Here is a 19,361-nt window from a genome sequence, read left to right as displayed (position 1 = left end):
CACTGGTGTCTATATTAAAACATGCAAAACACATAATTCATGTGTGTATTTGTGTGTAGCTGTGGGCTCCTGTCCTTCTCATAGTTCATCAACTCCACAGCATGAAAACTCTTTATCTGGCCAATGCTTCATCTGCCGGAGCTTAGTACTGAGCCATGAAAACCTCTGAACAAACACACACTCAACTGGCATGAACATGTGAATAATGTGTTCGCAGAGAATTTAAATTCAGCGTCATGTGAGTTACGCAAACAGTTACGGTCAGAAAGTTACAGGCAGAAAGTCTGCCTACATTGTGTTATCTCGAAACGCTCTAAGCTTCACATACAAGTGATGTAGCACAATGACTGTGTGCCCTTAGGCAAGGCATTTGACCCCTTATTGACTTTTGCAGAATCTCTAAATCAGGGGTTCCCAAACTTTTTCCTGTCAAGGCCAAACAACTTTCCCCTTCTCTGTTGGTGGGCCAGGGTCAGTTTGCAAAAAAAAGTGTGACGATCGCAGAAGTGTCCAAACGTAAATATTTATTGTTTCCCAGAAAGCCACGCATAACCAAATATTAATAACCCTTTCTGGGATCTTGACAGGAAAAAAAAAATCAGAAAATAAACAATAACACTATTAACGAAATATATAACACTATTATAAAATAGATAATAATTAAATAAACCTTTTCAGGTTTTTCACAGAAAAAAAGACCATGAAATATCAACTTACTTGTAGACACCACTGTTTGCAGCTCTCTTTCATTAACTTCATTGTGAAAACCAGAAAGCAAGCAGGCTAAGAAACCAAACCAAGTGATACAACACCTACCAGCTCAATACATTTTACTACCGGTATGGTTGAATAACAGGATTTTTTTTTTTTTTTTTTTTTTTAACGGAGGGGTTTCAGATAGGGCAAACACTGCAGAAGGGTGAAAAAGAAAGTTACGTTCTATGCATGTGTAAGTCTCGATCATGTGGACAGACATTAAAAAAAAAAAGTCATAATGCGCCTCTGGTATTGTTCAGGGGCCAGGCAAAATGTGGAGGCAGGCCATATCCGGCCCCCGGGCCATAATTTGGGGACCACTGCTCCAAAACTGAACTCTGCACATAAATAAAAGATGCTCCTCAGCTGGCTGTCAGTACTTCACAGAAACATCAGTAGACAGAAAGTTCTGCCGTGCATAAAACACAGTATGTTTTAATTTAACGTCTAATTTTCAAGTCTACTCAAACGTTACATACCCAGGCGAAAAATTTTAGGAATGAAGTTAACTCAATGAGGGATTTAGTTACAAAAAAAAAAAGGAAAAACTAATGTGGACTATGTTAGTGTATGTATTTTCTTTTTTTCTAAGCTCCTATTTCAACAAAATTAGGGAACCTTTTTTGATCACAGATTTGAGATTTGGGGAATCAAGCAAAAAACAGTAAATACTTCCAATAGAAACACAGCCTGAGGTTCAAATGCATGATATTTGGAGCTGTTGATTGTGATTTATTTGCTTTATTTCATTATATATAATTTGATACACTAAGCAGGTAAATGTCAAGTGCTCTTTTATAAATACTGCAGAGAGAGCCTCAATAAAAACAATGATAAAACCTGAACTTTAAATACACATCACTGCTTTGCTTTTACTGTGCCAAAGGTATCCTGTTTTTTTTAAAGATATGTACAAAAATCATCACAAAGCCTCTGAGACTATTTCATACATTTGTTGCTCACTTGCAGCTTTCTTTGAAACATCACTAAAAGTAGTCCTTGAGCTTTATTACTCAAGTTTCAGCTTAACTAGTAAGTTTTTGGGGAGTAACTGATAGAAATGTATCACTGTGGAGTATTAAATCAGTATATATACTTCATTTGTACGAGTAGATACAGACGATAGACGGAAACATCCTGACAGTCGCTGTGATTTATAAACGGTGAAACCCTTTTTCCTTGTCTTTTTTCCCACCATTAAAAGCTGTGCACACACTGACTAATGTATGTTTGTCCAGGATGAAGAAAAGCATTAGTCAGTCTATACCATGTGTCCATATCGTTAAGCCAAGCACTTTTTTCTTTTGCTAAATAGACAATCACAGCCAAAATCTGACTCTGTCTTCTTTAACTGCCACCACACACACTCACAAAAACACACTTTGACAAACACATAACACATAAACCATTAAATACTAATTGAATCTAATTTATTTAGTTTTCTGGAAAGAATCATTTAAGGCAGAACTTCCCTAAGCCCCCTCAATAAATGACACTCATACCGTTTTGCTCTCTTTTCAAACACAATTAAAAAATAATATATAAATATATACACACTGCAAATGACATGAATATAAGGAGTTCATTTTGGAGCCCGATCTCAGGTCATTAGTAACCCACCATGACGCTGTGGAGTTGGAGGGTCTGCTGGCGACACAGAGGCCCCTGGCCATTTATTCTATATTAAGTCTCTAATGGGCCCTCTCTCTCTTTCTCTCTTCCTCCCTCCCTCTCTCTCACGCTCCTGACACACAGCATGTAGGCACAGCGCTGGTAAAATATGCACAAAGTCCGGTGCGCACACGCAGACAAAGCCATTCAAATGAATGGTTATTTATTCGCTAAACGAGGATCTGGGTGTTTAATGTTCCTTGGACGTTAGGTAGTTTTCTGGGGGAGGCAAAGCCATACCCCTACGGCTACAGACATCATTTATTTTACACATAGCCTAATACCGCACGCTAGGCAGCCACTGAGAAAAATGGGCTTTGGAAGTGAAAAGGAGATGTAAAAGAAATAATGAATGATTTTTTTGTTTTTTAAAGGGTGGGGTGGGGAGGGGGGGGGGGGGGGGGTGAGTGGTGGTGAGAGGGGGGGAGCACATTAGAAGTTGCAGCAGGGAGAGCGAGGGGTATGCTTAAAGGCTTAAAGCACCCCGTATATGTGTGTGTGTGCGTGTGTGTGTGTGTGTGTGCGTGTATGTTTGAAAATGAGGAACAAAAAAGAAAGACCGATAGAAAAAGAAGTAAACACAAACATTCCACAAATGTATAAGAGAATGTGTGTGTGTGTTTCTACATGTGAGTCTGTGTTAAGTTTTAGGAAAGCAATGGGGAGGCAGGTGATACCTGGGTTTGTGTCTACATCTACATCTCATCTTAATGCATAACATCACAGGGCCTCCCCACCCAAAATGAGACGACAGCGCAGGTGTGATATATTCATCGCATTAAAGCCATCCAAGGAAACTTTTTTCTCCATTTCAAAGTTTTGTTTTCTTCTGTCTTTGAAAAATTACACAAGTTTGATCCAGCTTATTTTTAAGAACCTGTTTCAAAGGGAAAGAGCTGTAATTTATATACCATTAGACATAAACCCCATGAATAAATATAATATATGTACGCTAAGATTTTATATCAAGCTATCAATATTTCTCTGTCATGCATCTAAACACATTTTTAGACTTATGCCTCAGTCTCATTTTCATTTAGTTAGAATACATTCGCCAAAGTACATACTTTTGTTAAATGTAAGCAAAGGCTCAAAAATGTATAAAACTGAGTAGTTAGTTATAGGGATGGGTACCTTTCACATTTGAAACATTATTGGTACGGATGCCCAGTACTTGGCAATTGGTATTGGTGCTCAACAGTACAGATTTTTAGTACTTTTGTGTTTTTATGTGAAAATAATTATTAATTTGTTGTACTTGTTCAATTAACACATCTATTCTTTCGTATATAACCTTGCAATGCTGTGTTCATGTCCAGCATGGAAAATCTCCTACTCTTCCACTCTCACAGTCACAATAATGTGTTTTGGTACCCAAACATGGTACCTTTTGATTTTAAGTGAATTGGTACTTGGTACTACAGACAGAATTCGGCCAATACCTATAAAAGTACCTAATTACCCATCCATAGTGAGTTTTCTTTGAATGCTACTGATACAAAACAACCCGAAACTCTCTATCAAGTTTTCTGCCTCGCATGACTGGGTCAGTAATTAGTCTATCATCATCAATGTCACATCATTGTTAAATTCACTACAAGTGATGAGAATTTTTTCTGTAGTTTTAACTTCTAAATGATAAAAACGTACCTCCTTATCAGTGGTGACCGAAGTGAGTGCCACAGTCATCTCTCCATCAGAAAACTCCTTCAGCTCCACAGCCAGCTGCTGCTCCAAGTCTACATCCAGCCAGCACACACAAACAGACTGACAGTTATAAAAAAACACACACAGGAATACAAAACAATGTCACAACAGACAGAGAAAACACAGCTATGAATGCTCTCCAGGTGTGACATAATGTAGAAAAACTTTTAATATTTTTTACAAAAGGCAAAATTGAACACTTGGAATTTTAGAATTTCGGAAACAATGTGACCTGGATGATTAAATGCGTCTAATTTCAGTTTAAACCCCAAACAGTTTATATTCTGTTTATGAAGAGGAACAACAAGGATGTAACATGACTGAGAAATCTAGCTCAGAATACTGTCAATAAAAGAGTAAACTGTGGTGATGTATTAGCTAAAAAAAAGAAAATAGAAATAAACAGACTTAACCTCAAGTGGTTTTCATTTACCATCAATAAAACACAAAAGCTAGATTTAAAAATGACTCATCTATAATCAGAAAACAGCCTACTTTTCATGACTACATCACAAGAGGTTATTTATTTCACTTTCTATTAACTCTATTAATTTTTGTGTTCTATTGATTTATTTGTTGACTGATTTTTTTTAATCCAATGTTGCAATTCCATGTCCATGCTCTCGGGTGGTAAAAGTTCTTATAACCTTATTATTCTATTATTTATGTATTTATGTATTTACTTATTTCTGATTTCTGATCATGCTTGAGTGCTGGGCAGGGATGGGGGGTATGTAGGGGTGTTTATGTACACCTCATGAAGAGCAGTTTGTATGGTCTGTCTGTCTTGTTTGTTTTTATTTTATGTTGTGTCCTGTAATTGTTATGTCGAAATATCTGTTTTGTGTCTGGACCCCCTTGAAAATGAGATGCTGCATCTCAAGGGGCTATCCAAATTAAATTCAAATTCAAAAAAAGGATTGCTTTTAATTATTAACTATCATTTGCTTTGAACAGTTATTCTATGGCTTCATTATGGATATAACAGGACAAGATACGACCCCTGGGAACCAAAACAGGTGTGTTTCATGTCATATATGGATGTAAAGGTATAGACAGTTTTATGATAGCGCAAGAACAAAACTGTCCTGATACTATTGTGGACCAGTAACTATTCGAAAGGATAGCTCTTCTGGTAAAAACAAGTGTACTTTGGGTAGAGTGGAGTGAAATGGAGGCCACAGAGAGCAGTGTCCCGTGCGTGCCCATCATCCTGTGTACTCTGCCTCAGGTATAACACAGTGAAAATCATGAAAACCAGGGTTAGTGGTGAGGGGCAGCTCAGTCTTGAAATACTGAAGGCTCCAGTGTGTGGCTTTTAAAGCTGACTTGTGGAAGTGTTTCCAACATTCATGTCACAGGAAATGAGAAAAGGTGACAGACATACAAAAAAGTGTATGTAGCAACTGCCAGACTGCTGTAGCTTACACACTGGGGAATATGAGCAATATGAGGAGCCACTTGGCAAATTGTTACTCTTAGAAAGAAAATAAATGTGAAGATGCAAAGAAATTTTCCAGCCTGTCCAAAAGTCTCTCAAACAAGTGTTAACAGCCCCACTGACCCACAATCAAGCAATAGCTCAAATTGTCAGATGTATCTCTGAATATTTAGCCAAAAGCCTTGAGACGTTTTCTGTGGTTGATGTTATAGGATGCAGGTTGGTGAAAATGCTGGAGAAAAGAAATGTCCATCACAAACATGCTTTAGTCAAACAGTATTACTGGCTTCCTACAAAGAGACAAAGGCTGAAGTTACATGAAGCCTCAAGCAAGCAGAGTGCATTTCACTCACTACGGATGGCTGGATTTCATCCGCTACTCAGAGATTTATAAATAACATTCATCCAAGTCCTTGTCTGTTTGTTTTTTCAAAATCTTACTTAATTTTGAACAGTAGAGTTGTAAGATTTTGATATCATTACATCCCTAAAACCTCATTCTTCAAAAATGCATCTCAGTGCTTGGCATAATCGTGCCGACCTGCAGTGACATCACTGTGAAGCTCCAAGGATCTCATGATCTCCTCAAGCTGCGATGAGCGACGGCCTCGTTTGATCCAAAAGGCGTCACTTTGCAGTCGTAGGGCCTCTGCGGACACATAAAAAGAAACATAATAACATACAGGTGCGTGAGGAGGATTCTGCTTCTTGGTTTGTTAAATTTAAGTAAGTTTTGGAAGTCGACCTGTCACATCTTGACACTTGATTGTGTTGAGGGTTTTGTGTGTTTAGAAACAGACTTGTATTGTTGGGAAGTTGCATCTCACCAAGTACAGTAATGCCAGCAGAAACAGAATTTGAGAAGTTAAGCTAAGACCATAGAAGTATATGATTTAAAACACAGTTATTAATAAAATCACTGATATTTAAAGAAAGGCAAAGTATAATTCTGGTTTGATAGTATCTTGTTATTACCTTTGCCAAGAAGGTTGTGCTTTTGGGAGAGTTTGTCTGTTTTTCCGTGAACAACATAACTCAACAAGTAGCTGGCGGATCTTGATGAAATTTTCAGGAAATGTTCAAAATAGGATAAGGAAGAAGTGATTAAATTTTGGAGGTGATCTGGATCACCGTCACGGATTTTTTAAATGATTCTTTATCATTGTGAGACTTTTTTCGTTCCAGTTTTTGGCCTTAGCTACGTTAACTAGCAGCTGTTTTAAGCTTCATTTAGCCAAACATTAAGACACGATGGTGGTTTATATTGTCTTACACAGTTTAATAGACATAAAAAGATGATAACATATGAAATGACTTAACTCTTACTTAATATCAACTACAATATCAGGTGGTCCACATACACCAATGTAATGGTACGTCAACAGACATGCTAGCAGTTGCTAGCTACTGTCTTATTTTCAAAAGGGTCAGGCCTTTCCTTTTCAGTTTCCAGGGAGGAAGTTAACAGCATCAAAAGGGGGCAAACAATGATTAAAAGTAAAGTAAACATTAGAACTTCACTTGTTATGAAGTAGCAGTTAGCAAGAAGTTAGCAGTGTGTCCCTCAACTTAAAGAGGATAAAGTAACTAGATGTCGTGACTGAGGGACATTAAAAGCATAAACACACTAAGCAGAATTGTGAGATTGGCCATTTTCACCATATGTGTATATAACTCCACCATAAATGTTTGGATTGCTTTGCAAAACAATGCAAGACAAGGTCACCATAATTTCTGACAGATGTAAAAGTAGGATCCAGATCCTGGAAATATTCTACTAACATCCAGAATATGAAATATGTACTGAGTCGTCATAATTTCCAACACTGCCAGGTAACAAATTATTGTACAAACCTGCAACTAACACCATATTGTAGCAGACAGTCTGCTGAAAGGGAGTATAACATTAAAGTAGGACTAAAGTGTTGGTGACAATCACAATATGCTTGGCGGAGGTCTGTGCTCTCTGAGTGCTTTTCTAGTTAAGCATTGTTTTAGGCTTAATCAGAATAAAAATGACACATAAATATGCTGCAACAAAAAGCTAATTTAAACTGACTGATACAAAACGAATCACCCGTTAAGTATTCAGACACAGTGTGTAAGAAAAAAGAAGTTGGCCTCTTTAGGAATCAATGAACTTGAAAATCAACCATCCAAGAACATCAATTTCCTGCTCTCCTCTTTTCTCTCTGTCTCCAGACTTAACTTTTCTTCTCTCTCTTCATCACACTCTATTCACTCTCCCTCCATCTGAAAATACTCAGATCATCTCTTGTTGCGTTATTAATTACCATTGTTATATGACCCAAGCTAACAAAGATAAACACATTGTGAAGAGGAACCTTCAAATACAGCAAACAGTTCATATTTTGTCCTTGTCCTGTAATAGTTTTGACTGTGTGCTCTATTTTTTGTTTTCTTTGACACTTTTTAAAAAATGTTTTCTGATTTATTTTCAATATGTTTGACAACTTCTCTTAATATGTGAGAAATGACAGCCTGACAAAGCAGCAACAACTCAAATGACTTCAAGAACTTCACAAAAAAAAGAAAAACTCCCATTAATGAGATCTGTGTGTCTGTCTGCTCTCCTCCTTACCCACAGTCGCTCACCCCTCATCTCTCCCCCTCTTCATCTCTCCTGGTGGGTGTTAAGCGAGTCATGTCAGGGGATTTGTGTGTGTCCTCCCTCACCGCCCCATTACTCCCCCCTGGGGGTGTGCCTGTGTCTTCCTCACCTCCGAGAGCTTCCTCTGGCGCTGCTCCGACGTGCTCTGCTGCCTCTTGAAGAATCTCCCTGGCGACTGTAGTCACGGCGGACTGTACCCCATCATCCCCTGCATCCTGCTGCCCATCGTGATGGACCACTCGCAGGATGCTGGACTCCAGAGTGTGATACTCAGAGCTAGGAGAGAGGAGAGAAGAGAAGGAGATGTGAAAGGCTGCAGGGGAGGGAGAGGTGATTATGGAGAATTTGCATAAATACGATTCTCCTTTGGGTCATGAGTGATGAACACACACAGGCCTGAAATGCACACACCAACACACCCACAATCTCATTTTGCATCAACAAATACAGTCTTGTAAACCAGAGCCCACTGTGTCTATTAATGTTTGTGGTTATTCTGTGTGTGTGTGTGTGTGTGTGTGTGTGTGTGTGTGTGTGAGTGTGTACTCACTCCAACTTCACACACTGATCAGTGTAGTCCAGTGGGACACAAAACATCCTAAACTCACTTAACCTCTTTCAGGTAAGATTTTAATAACTCCCTCGTTGCCCCATCTGTAAACAGTTAAATGCTGCTTGACTTGGTGTGTGTGGGTGTGTGTGTGTGTGTGTGTGTGTGTGTGTGTGTGTGTGTGTTTTGAAATGATTTGCATATGTGCGTTTGTTTACCTATCCAACAGTCCATCTCTCAGCAGTGTCAGTGAAAGTTTTCCTCTGCGATGAAGCTGCGTGAGGTCGACATCGTCCCTCCACAGCAGCGAGCTCTTGCTAATTTTCACTGTCTGCAGATACCTCACCGTCTCCCCGGGCAAAGCATCATCACATCGCTGGCCACACAGCAACGGCACACACACTCCACCTGACGGTTCCTTCTGAAGCACACAGACGCAAACACAGCACATGAACACGTATCTGCTTCCCACACTTTTGATATGTTTGCCAAGCTAAATGTTCAACTTGCACCATCAGCTCATTCAAATATGTCTGAAATTTAAGCAGCCTTTGTTTTTGTGCTTCTATTTATTACAGCTGTATTTCATAATTTCATGGCTTTATTGGCCACAGTCTGGCCCTTTGCAATATCTTTTTATTATGTTTCCTCTGTTCTGCTTCTATTCACTCACCAATAAAGGTTAAAAATAAAATATTTTCTCTGTGCAAACATACAGAGAAAGCAATAACAATGCTCCCAGTTTTCAGACACCCAAATCTTTCCAATACTCTGACTTGACCAGTAGGGCTGAGACGATATGCTATTCACGTGATTTGATTCTGTTATGATTTTTGGGATGCCCCTTCAATTGAAATTACAATTCTTCGATATTTACGTTTTTTTGTTTGCTTTTTTTAACACCAGACCATGTGAAAAAGTTAAATGATGATGATAATGTCTACAGACTACCAGGAGCCATATTTTACTATAAAATGTACATCATGTGAGTCAGAGAAACATTTCACCCTCTGCTGGAGAAAAGTAGCAACCTTCTTCTAACCCAAAGACTGAAATGAAGAATCTGAATAAAAAAAAGAAAAAATAGATTTTTTGACAAAGAATCCCAATTTTAATTCAGTGGGGAAAATAAGTATTGAATGCGTCAACCTTTTTCTCAACACATTTATTTCCAAAGATGCAATTCAAACAAAATTTCTACTAGACATTGGGATTAACTCAAATAATCCACACATGAAAAAAAAAAACGTTCAGATCCATAAATATTGATTATGTGGAATTGAGTACGATAACACAGGAAAAAAGTATTGAACACACTAACTGAGACTCATCTAATACTTAGTGGAGAAGCCTTTGTTTGCAATGACAGCTTCCAGACGCTTCTTGTATGTTTGAACTAATAGCTCACACTGTTCAGGTGTAATTTCGGCCCGTTCCTCTGCATAGATTGTCTTTAAATCTTGAATATTCTTTGGTGCCCTCTGGTGAACCCTTTTCTTTAGTTCTTTCCACAAATGTTCAGTTGGATTTAAGTCAGGTGATTGACTAGGCCATTCTAACAGATTGATTTTCTTTTTCTGAAACCATCTGAGAGTCAACTTTGCTGTGTGCTTTGGATCGTTGTCCTGCTGGAAGGTCCAGCCACATCTCATCTTCATCATCCTGGTGGATGGCAGCAGATTCATATCAAGAATTTCCACATACATGGCTCCATTCATTGCTCCGTCAATTATATGAAGTCTGCCAACACCATGAGATGAGAAACAACCCCATGCCTTGATGCTTCCACCTCCAAACTTCACTGTTGGTGTAGTGTTTTTTGGCTGATGTGCAGAGCCATTTCTCCTCCAAACATGGTATGTAGTATGACAGCCGAAAAGTTCGATTTTGGTCTCATCTGACCAGACAACATTCTCCCAGTATTTTACAGGCTTGTCAAGATGCTGTTTAGCAAACTTTAAACAAGCTTCAACATGCCTTTTCTTGAGGAATGGAGTCTTGTGGGCTGAGCGTCCATCGAGGCCATGGCGGTGGAGTGCATTGCCTATTGTTTTCTCTGTAACAATTGTACCTGCTGCCTCCAAGTCTTTCTGGAGCACTTTCAGGGTGGTCCTTGGCTTGTTGAGTACTCTTCTGACTATCTTTCTGACTCCCTGGTCAGAAATCATCTTACAAATTTGAATTAATATCAATGTCTGGTAGAAATTTTGTCTGAATTGCAGCTTTGGAAATAAATGTGATGAGAAAAAGTTGATTTGTTCAATACATTATTCCCCACTGTATTGTCAAACAAGAAATCCTATCGATATATCGAGTTTTGTATTTTTGGGGTTTTTTCATACATTTTTCAGTTTGAACCAAACACACACACACATGCACGCACACACACACTCACACTCACACACACACACACACACACACACACACACACACACACACACACACACACACACACACACACACACACACACACACACACACACACACACACACAGAATTATCATTACCTGGCTGAGGTGCAGTGCTAAACACAGCGTTGCAGCCACAGTATCAACATCTGGCTCTGGTCCGCCTAAAACAGCATGAACAGGATTCTCTGATGTGTCTGTCTGGAAACACACACAAAAACATATTATTAGTTCGTCCAGGTCATTTTTAAACACGTCTGACAAGAAGCCAGACAGTGATATTTATTAGCATAGCCGTCAAAGAGAGCAGGTAACAGTAGAACAGATAATGTGCTTCGATTGCTGATAAAGCTGTACTGTTTATAACGAGGGAGCCAGGATGACTGTGTTAAATGACTGCAGCATTTTCAAACCAATAGTATGCATTAATAATGATATAATGATGCTGCAACACGAAGCTGAAGTTTGCAAGAGAATACTGTTCAATGTGCACTACACAAGAGGAAATCAGTGCAGCAATGGTCTAAATTAGCTGAAGAAATGCTTTCACTGCTATCTGAGAGTAGCACGCTTTGTCAGAGAAGTGATGAGTTCCATTAATTTCACCAAACAATGCAGACAAACACTCCTCATTTAGAGTAAGTGGACATTAATGACAATGACATTACAGAGATCAACATTCATCTCTTGGATAAAAAGGCAGAAAATTGAGTTTCTCCCCTTTTAGATAAAGCAGATCCCAGCTGTAGCATTAAAACACAATAGAGTTTAGACAGTAGCCTATTGTGCGTGAAACTTAAAATAAACGTTAAGGCTCTGAATGCATCCTCAGTGACAACGCTGAACAGATAGAAAGGGAAATTGTTTATGATGTTTGGTAATTGGGAGCAAAATCACCCTGAACCATTCCCAGCTTGGACTGGTTGTTTCCGTGTCAGTCTGTAATGTTTTATCTGAAACAAATCGGCTTACTCACAGCCCTGCAGCCTGTACCATTAATCAAGAAGCAAAACGAAGACAATGAATATCACATCTATCTCCAGCTCATCTTAATGGGCTTGTAGGATTCTCTGACGGGAGAGGATGGAGCATGGGAACGAAAGATGTAAGTTAATGAGAACAAGGACAGGAAGGAAACATTGACTTTTGGTGTTTCTGAGCTTGATTCTTGCAGGTAGCCCGAATCAGTAACTTTATGATCCTCCAGCTTCTCAAAGACAAAGCTTGGGCCAGATTTTATGACCTTCACAAATTAACTTTGGGCTTTCAGTACTGTCTTAGTCAAAAGTGAGGTGGTATAATTATTCATATCTGTTCTCTTACTGCATATTATACAGCTAACACATTACAGTTTTAGATGCAGTTGCTTTAATATAAATACAAAAGGAATATGCAATAGATGCGTACATTTAGCCAATTAGTTACAAACTGCATACTGATCCTTCTAGTGCAGTCACCAATTTCCAATTCTTGTAAACTTAAAACTAGAAGTCACACCAGGAGGTCAAACTTATGTTTTATGTTGCTAGGCGCCGCCCTGTTGGCTATGGCTGCCTTTTGCAGCAGCTTTCTCTTCTTTGTCCCTTTCTTGTAATTTTTTCGTCTCTTTTTCGTAATCTTTGTATTTGGAGTGGATCATTACTTTGTATGGTTCATTGTTGGTCACGGACACCAAACTTTTTGTGGCTTCAGTGATATTTTTACTTTTTCTCCTTTATTTGTCTGGAGATCCTACATGTAACCATGGCTGCATTGTTAACATGTGAAATCAGCTGTTAGCAGCCTGTAGCATGTCAATGCTAACTGGTGCAAGGCCTGATGTTTCCTCAAGGGGTGAGGAGAAGGAGGTTTGGACGACGTGCTGGTTCTCAGGTGTGAGCTAAGAAGTGACAACATGGACCTGTCCTTCCATCCATCGTTATTGGGAACGTAAGATCTATCTCCAATAAGATGGACGAGCTAGCTGTGCTAACCCAGCAACAGAGGAAATACCAGAGGGCAGAGTAGCATCATGCTATTCACAGACATGGCTAACGGAGCTAACAGTCATGTCATCATCTGTTTTCTTATGGACCTTTTTGCACTTTCTATTCACTTTCTTACTTTTGTTTTCTTGATTGCTGCTGTGACTTCAGTTTCATTGTTCTTGTTACAATGACAATAAAGTTCTATTCTATTCTATTCTATTCTATTCTATTCTATTCTATTCTATTCTATTCTATTCTATCCTTGTTTGAACCAAAGTGATGGAAAGGTCACTGTGGGCCTGGTGATTTAGGCGCCTGCCCCATGTACAAAGGCCATAGTTCAAGTCATAGCGGTCACTGGATCTGCTCCTGGCCTGACTGTTTGATGCTCTGATCCTCTACTCTCTACTTCCCCCCTTTACAAGTCTCTCATCTGCTGTCTCTTCTAAAAAAGGGAATAAACTTAAAAAGGAATAACTTGAAAAAAAAAAAACACCAAACAAAAAATAAATAATCTTACACCGTACTATGAGCAGTGTAAAAAACATAAGCAACTGTTTTCATTAACCCCTTGATGCCTGTTGTTGCAAATTTGCCACATACCCTGTCAGGTCTTGATGCAGCTGAAATGACCTTTTTATCTCATTATTGATTCATTGTCTGCACATACCGAAGATCATATGAGATCCACCACTGTCACAATAAATTGGTCAAGGATGAACTTTTTATGTCTATATATATATATATATATATATATATATATATATATATATATATATATATATATATATATATAATATAACTTAGTTTTAACTATTGTGTGTACTATACTCAGATTTACAGTCTCCACTAAATTTAATATCTGTAAGAACGCAAAAAACAACAACAACAACAAACAAACAAAAAAACATAAAAACAACCTATTTTTATAATTCAAATCCATTCAGGCAGTAAGGGGTTAAGGTACCCATTCCAACAGATCTGTAGGTCTCCTCTGAAACTTCAGCTCCCCCTCCTTAATGCAACAAAGATTAGTATTTGTATGATTGTTTTGCCATAATTTTTTTTCTTGGTGACAATTTGCAGCTTGATAGATGATACAGCAGAGAAAGACCTTTTCCCTCTCACTCTCCAGAAAATGTCTTGAATATTTTGGAACAGCCTGCCCTTAAGATTTCAAAGAGATGTTGTTCACAGAGTTTCAAACCAAAAGGTGAATGTGTGTCTGAATAATCCCCCAGCCAACAAGGCTCTTTTCTAAATGCCAGGTTTCACACAGGTTTTTTTTTTTTTTTTGAGCTTGGAGATTTTGAGGCATCGCAAAATCATTAAAAGTCTTTCTGTGGTCTGGTTTTGTAAAACATGGGGCCTTCCCTTGAAGTTTTTCTGCACAGCTATCTAATCAGAAGTAAGAAAGCTTGTTTGGGGGGAGACATTATACAGGAGCTAACAGAACTTATCAGTGTCAGAGGTGCTGTTCAGAAATGCAACCCTGGAAATCCCATAGAGCAAGGCAGATGCAAAAAGGATGCCATGTTAGTTACCGTATAATTTTTAAAAAGTACCAAATATGGTGGAGGTAGCAGACTCCAAGTTTGCTTCTTTATATCAAGGCTACACATGCTTACTGTATTTACAGTATCAACCAATAAATGGAAATGACACAATACCAAGAAGATGAATTTGAAGCAGCTTTGGTACTTGCACGACAATGAAACTGGTCACACACTGATCTTGTGATATACGTACGCCATCTGCCTCTTCAACTCACTTGCAGTGACTCTTCCTCAAAAATTATCTGCTGCATACTCACATCACTCAACCTGACTTCTGGTAGGAGTTTTACCTGAGGGCTGGCAGGGTGAAAAATTCAGCCGTCTGCATTCACACATGCAGCTTTGAGGCACAGAGGAATTGTGATCAAAGAGGGTATTACATGGGAGAAAAAAGGCTCCTGGATTGTTACTGGTTTCATGATGGTTCAGTAAAACATGTTGGAAACAGTCACCAAAAACTGTGGGAGGGACATATTTTACAAAGAGCTGTTCTTTATTTCCATCCTAGTCCACAGCTGATCAAATGTAACAGCCATGTAAAAAGCAGTAAAATCAATGTGTGCTACAGAAAATGATCACTGTGATGAATGTGGGAAATGAATGCAAGTAAATCTTGCAGAGCACGGTCTTCCAAAGCATTTTAACTTTTAATTAATCGACCCACCATGCTGTCTCAGAGATTGCAGTGTAAGCTTTGCTAACACTAAGTACATTAGTTTACATGTGAAATGTTTAATCGACTCGGTGAGGAATGGGAGCTTAATGCCTGGCATAGATGAATAAAGTAAGGCTAATGATGCACAGAGAAAGAACTTGGTGTCTTATTTCTGTTTGTAGGACCTCGCCATTTAGACCATAGATGAGATGGGAGTGGTAGAAACGAGAGGCTGACACACAGAAGGAAGGGAGGGTGGGTGAGGGGTTAGAGACTCATGATTAGAGTGAGAATGAGGTAGGAGGGAGGTTAGAGGAAGGAGGGCATTTAGTGGAAAGAGGCTTACAAAAAAGGGAGCTAAGATCTAGGGAGAATGGGCGGCAGATTGGTGAAGGAAAGGAGAAAAAAAGGATCAAGATGGGGAAGAAACAGGTGAAAAATTGTGATAGGGAAGGGAAGGCAAAGAGAGGAGGAAGAAATTAGATGAACGAGAATGGTGAGAAGAAAATGAGAGGAAATGAAGACAGTGGGAACATTTTGAAAAGGGAAGAGGTGTGAGAGGGATGGGGGGGCAGCCAGTTTCTACATAGGAGGAAGAGAGAGGGAGAGTAAATCAATACTGGATGGCCAGAGAGGGGAAGAGATGCATTAGCTGGAGAAAAGGCCACTCAGTGTCTGTTATACTACAGCTGGGAAGTGTTTGTGTGTGTGTGTGTTCACAAGGGTGTGTGCATGAGTGTGCATTGGCCATCTGATATCCTTCAATCTGAGTGCCCTCTCTTTCTGAGCTCTATCCCTCTCTGCTTTCCCAACAGTTAACCCCTCTCTTTTCCTTTCCTCCTTTGCTCCCTCCTCTCCTCTCTTCCTCCTCTCTTTGAAATATATTACGAGTCCCCTCTAGATGTCCAGCTGCCTCAGCATATTTTCAGCCAAACTTCAGTCTAAAATAAAGAGATTTATTTGCTTACAGTAATAGGCTGTTATAAAAGCCACGGGGCGTTTAAACACAACATTAATATATCGTGTAACACTAAATGTTTGCATTGGTTTGCTTACAGAGAGGAGACCATTGGAGCAATGCAAAGCTGTCAAGCACAATAGACTGGAGTAAAGAAAAAACACTTAATTTATTCTCTTCTTGACACAAAAAGGAAAGAAAATCTCATGAGAAAGGGAGACTACATTAGCTAATGAAAAGATGACATCAATTTCCTGATGAAGAACCTATCAGTCCAAGTTTTTACTATTTTTCTTTTTGGCTCAGTCATTGCCCATCTCTGTTTCACCACAGAAGTATCTTGAGGAACAGTAGCCACAGTTACATGAGGGTTTTTTGTCTTTCCAAATGGGATCTTTCTGAATGACTTTTCCGAAAACAATTGTATACATGGAAAAGGAATATTCCAATCTCTGGTCTACATGCGCCGCTATAATCAAACAGAATAGTCAATGGGGCATGCGCAGAAAAACGTAAACATCACGAGATTTATCAAAGACCGAGGACGACAGTTTTTTTTTTCACGGTATTATACTCCGTATTGCAAGTTTTTCGTCTGTCCAGTCTTGAAATTATGTTCAGTTCTTCAAAGTTTGGATCAAAAACAAACTTTCCTCCAGTGCTGATTGCTCGCCGCCATTTTTAAAATTGAGGAATGTCTCTAGTTGCGTCTTACGTCATATCTGAGCATGCGCTGAAAGAACGCACCCTGACAACTTTCAGTTTGAGTGGATACATGATACCTCAATCGGTTTGGGGAAAGGAATATTCCACCCCTGTGAAACTAGCCACGTTTACATGGACCCAAATATTTCACTTGCATTCGGTTTATTTTCTCAAACGGAAAGAATTTAACCTTTGTATACACCTCATTCTGAAAGAAAAGTGCCAATCCGAATGGACATTTAATCGGTTTCACAGGGGTGGAATATTCCTTTCCCCAAACCGATTGAGGTATCATGTATCCACTCAAACGGAAAGTTGTCAGGGTACGTTCTTTCAGCGTATGCTCAGATATGACGTAAGACACAACTAGAGACGTTCCTTAACTTTAAAAATGGTGGCGAGCAGTCAGCACTGGACTGCTGCGGAAAGTTTGTTTTTGATCCAAACTTTGAAAGAAATAAACATAATTTCAAGACTGGATGGACGACAAACTTGCAATACAGAGTATTGCAACACTGTGATAAAAAAAACTGTCATCCTCCATCTTTGATAAATCACGTGATGTTTACATTTTTCTGCGCATGCCCCATTGACTATTCTGTTTGAATACAGCGGCACATGTAGACCAGAGATTGGAATATTCCTTCCCATGTATACTACTGTTTTTCGGAAAAGTCATTCGGAAAGATTCCATTCGGAAAGACGAAAAACTCCTCATGTAACTGTGGCTAATGATTAAATGTCCATTCGGATTGGCACTTTGCTTTTGGAATGAGGTGTATACAAAGGTTACATTTTTTTCAGTTTGAGCAAATAAACAGACTGCAAGCAGATTACTTGGGTCCATGTATATGTAGCTAGTGAAAGCATTTTAGACCTGTTTTATCATGCAATTTGTTTAGCCTCTCTACTAACTGCCAAGGCAAACATTTATCAAGAAGAAGGCTTACAAATATTTGCACACCTTAGACACAAACTGTGTTTAAAATGTTCTCATTCTCTTTTAGACTTTGGAATAAGTCAGTATGAGGTCCACGCATAAAGCCAAAGTAGTGCCAACAGCCTGTATCAGATCTGTGTGTGTGTGTGTGTGTGTGTGTGTGTGTGTGTGTGTGTGTGTGTGTGTGTGTGTGTGTGTGTGTTCAGACAGAGAGGGACAGATGCTGGAAGTCCACTCAGCACATTGCATAAGCTTTGTACCATATGATGAAGCTATACAGAGAAAAACTGAGCGAGAAAGAAAGACAGGTGCAGCTCGCACTCAGAGACAAGCCAATTAGAAGTATGGATGTTCTGGACGAGGGCCATCCAGAGAGTGGGAGAGGGAGGGAGACAGAGGGAGATAGAGAGTGTTAGGGAAGGAGAGAAAGAGAGACAGAGTGGTCAGCAGAAGAGCAAATCATCAGAGTTGATACTGGAGAGGAGATAAAGTGAGTCCATGTGAACAGAGTGTGTGTGTATGAGAGAAATGGCTGATACTCATGACGTGTTACACTTTATCTGCAGCAGCCATGACACTCATCAGCTGCTCTCTTTATCACTAAATTAGCCAGCTGTGCTCTAATCTGCGGATTTGCTTCTTTGATCTTTCCCTCTCTTCAGTTATCCCTGTGTTTAAGTGAAGTACTGCTCTGATAAAAGCTCTTGTGCCATTGAATTTGACTGCCGACTGGCTGTTCATGCTGTACAAATGTTTGTATCATTGCTGCTACAGACCTGTAATAAGTCCTACCTGCCTGTATTTGCACCTGCTTTGGTGTTCACCTTGAGTGTAGGTACTCATTAGCCCTTAGGAGAGTCAAACGATCCATAGCTTAGAATTTAAACCACAAGAATGCCCCATCATCACACGTGAACCATCTCCCTGCCTTTACTCATTAGGTTGTTGTTATATCATCAAGCTGCTCAACAATTTTATTAATTGTACAAAGTTGGAAATCTGACCAATGATCCTTTCATTAATCTGACAGAATTGATAGTGAAAACATTAAAATCATGGCCTGTTAGCAAAAGTTGAATAAGAAGGAATGCATGACATGGAGCTGGGTTTCAGTTTCAGTGACATCACCCACTGGTGAAGTTTTTAAAGCCTGTTTATAGCTGACTCAACCTAACTTTAGGTCAATCTAGCACGAGGCAAAGATGAAAACTTAAGATCGGTCTTAACCTCCTCACCAACAGCTACAGTGTGCGTGCCTGCCAGTCAAGTAAGCCATGGCCCAATTTTGCCAGACTCATAACCTTAACATCTTCAGATCTAATGACATACATTGAAAGACACAATCTATCCTCATGCAGCATGAACAGACTAATCAGCCTGATAAACTACATCGTGCATCTCTACCTATTAGGTAT

The 19,361-nt window shown here is 39.2% G+C and overlaps 1 protein-coding gene across 5 annotated transcripts in view; it reads right to left on the bottom strand.

The window, feature by feature from the left end:
- LOC141789944 (uncharacterized) overlaps positions 1-19,361 on the bottom strand; it is a 49,526-nt gene that overhangs the window by 26,643 nt on the left and 3,522 nt on the right. For 4 of the 5 annotated variants that reach the window (XM_074669519.1, XM_074669518.1, XM_074669520.1 and 1 more), the window contains exons 2-6: positions 11,265-11,366; positions 8,976-9,178; positions 8,317-8,483; positions 6,117-6,224; positions 4,078-4,166 (exon numbers count right to left, since the gene is read on the bottom strand). In XM_074669519.1, coding sequence (XP_074525620.1) covers positions 4,078-4,166; positions 6,117-6,224; positions 8,317-8,483; positions 8,976-9,178; positions 11,265-11,366 — 669 coding nt within the window. Of the gene's footprint in view, positions 1-4,077; positions 4,195-6,116; positions 6,225-8,316; positions 8,484-8,975; positions 9,179-11,264; positions 11,367-19,361 lie in introns of those variants that run through there. The other variant, XM_074669522.1, reaches the window with a different exon arrangement.

This window comes from Halichoeres trimaculatus, unplaced genomic scaffold, assembly GCF_033239565.1.
Source record: "Halichoeres trimaculatus isolate MK-OKI-2021-1 unplaced genomic scaffold, fHalTri1.1 fHalTri1_scaffold_5, whole genome shotgun sequence".
NCBI lineage: Eukaryota > Metazoa > Chordata > Actinopteri > Labriformes > Labridae > Halichoeres > Halichoeres trimaculatus.
This window is presented reverse-complemented; position numbering and strand designations above follow the sequence as displayed.